Here is a 1,383-nt window from a genome sequence, read left to right as displayed (position 1 = left end):
CGTTTGGCCCGCCGAGGTGGTGTCAAGCGTATCTCGGGCCTCATCTACGAGGAGACCCGCGGTGTGCTCAAGGTCTTCCTGGAGAACGTCATCCGTGATTCCGTCACCTACACTGAGCACGCCCGCCGCAAGACCGTCACGGCTCTTGATGTCGTGTACGCTCTGAAGCGACAGGGCCGCACTCTGTACGGCTTCGGTGGTTAAGCATCAGCTTAAGTTCATGAGCGCTGACATGCTCGAGTCACATCCAATCAAATTCAAGGGACTTTTCAGTCCCCCCTTTCATGTGAAGCCTCGTACACGCGATCTTTTTATTTTTTAATTTTCTTGCCCTGAGTGCCAATGCGCATATAAATTTCGTATGTCCGCGCCATTCCGCCTTCCGCGTAAGCACGAGCAATACTATTTACTGCAGAGATGGGCACCTTGTCAGATCGTTGTCTTCGCAGCCAACATAACACGACACACTTCAACGCCTCACTAGGTAACCTAAGTGAAAACAAACATCTTGAGTACTGTTCAAGCTGGTAACCGCGCTCGTAGGGTAATACTTTACTTTCATTTCTATTTGGAGCTTCGTCAAGGTTTTGCTAGCCCCTCTCTCACAACGTCCCAGTCGGAGAAGTCTCGCATAACACGGCCCACTCCCCATCTACGTGGGGCTCTCGGCGTCGGGTCGCTCCGCGTCTACCTGGTGGAGACCCGCGCCCCCGTCTTCGCCCCCCTCCCACCCTTTCCTACCGCAGTCGTCCCCCTCGCCCCAGCCCTTCGCTTGCTCGTCGCATAACGGGGAGCAGCCACACCCGCGGCCTCTTCCAGCTTGCGTCGCTTGGTCACCAGTGCCTCCACCTTCTCCTTCTGCTTGGCCTCCCCCCGGCGGGCGACTTGGTAGGCCCGCCGGTGCTTTCGCGGCATCATGATCTCGGCCAGCGCCTGCGCCTCGTCGTTCTCCGACGCGTCCTCGCCCCTCGTCTGACCTTTCTTGCGCATGCCCGAAGCTTGCGGCTGTGGGAGGACGTAGAGAACAAGAAGGATAGTCTCATGTCAGTCGGGAGGGGAAAAGGGGACATGCACCAGACATGCTCAGCTGACGCGCGCACACCGCTGCAACCTCCCATCCCTTCTCCTCCTCCCTTCCCGCGGCAAATCCGTGGCCGCCTCGCCACGAGTGAGGTCGACAATCTCAACATGTGGACGGCGCTTGTTAATCACTCGCCGTGCCCGCGATCGCCGAGGCGAGCAAACCGTAGGCACCCGTCCCGAGCCCCTTCAAGGGACCCATTTCTCTCCCACCCAACTGTCAACAGAATGCACGCATCGACCGAAACCACCCCCGGGTGTCCCCCTGACGCCTCGCGGCGCCGACGGGGCGGGTGAGGGAAC

General features: G+C 59.1%; 1 protein-coding gene across 1 annotated transcript; it reads left to right on the top strand.

Annotated features, from left to right (window-relative positions):
* Positions 1-18: 18 nt before the first annotated feature.
* NGA_0704400 (histone h4) lies at positions 19-204 on the top strand (the record flags this gene model as incomplete). The annotated part of the gene is made up of 1 exon (XM_005852562.2): positions 19-204. A coding segment is annotated over one exon (186 nt), but the record flags the coding sequence as incomplete, so codon positions are not given.
* Between the last annotated feature and the right edge of the window lie 1,179 nt (positions 205-1,383).

Source organism: Nannochloropsis gaditana (assembly GCF_000240725.1).
Source record: "Nannochloropsis gaditana CCMP526 unplaced genomic scaffold scaffold1086, whole genome shotgun sequence".
Lineage (NCBI taxonomy): Eukaryota > Eustigmatophyceae > Eustigmatales > Monodopsidaceae > Microchloropsis > Microchloropsis gaditana.
This window is presented reverse-complemented; position numbering and strand designations above follow the sequence as displayed.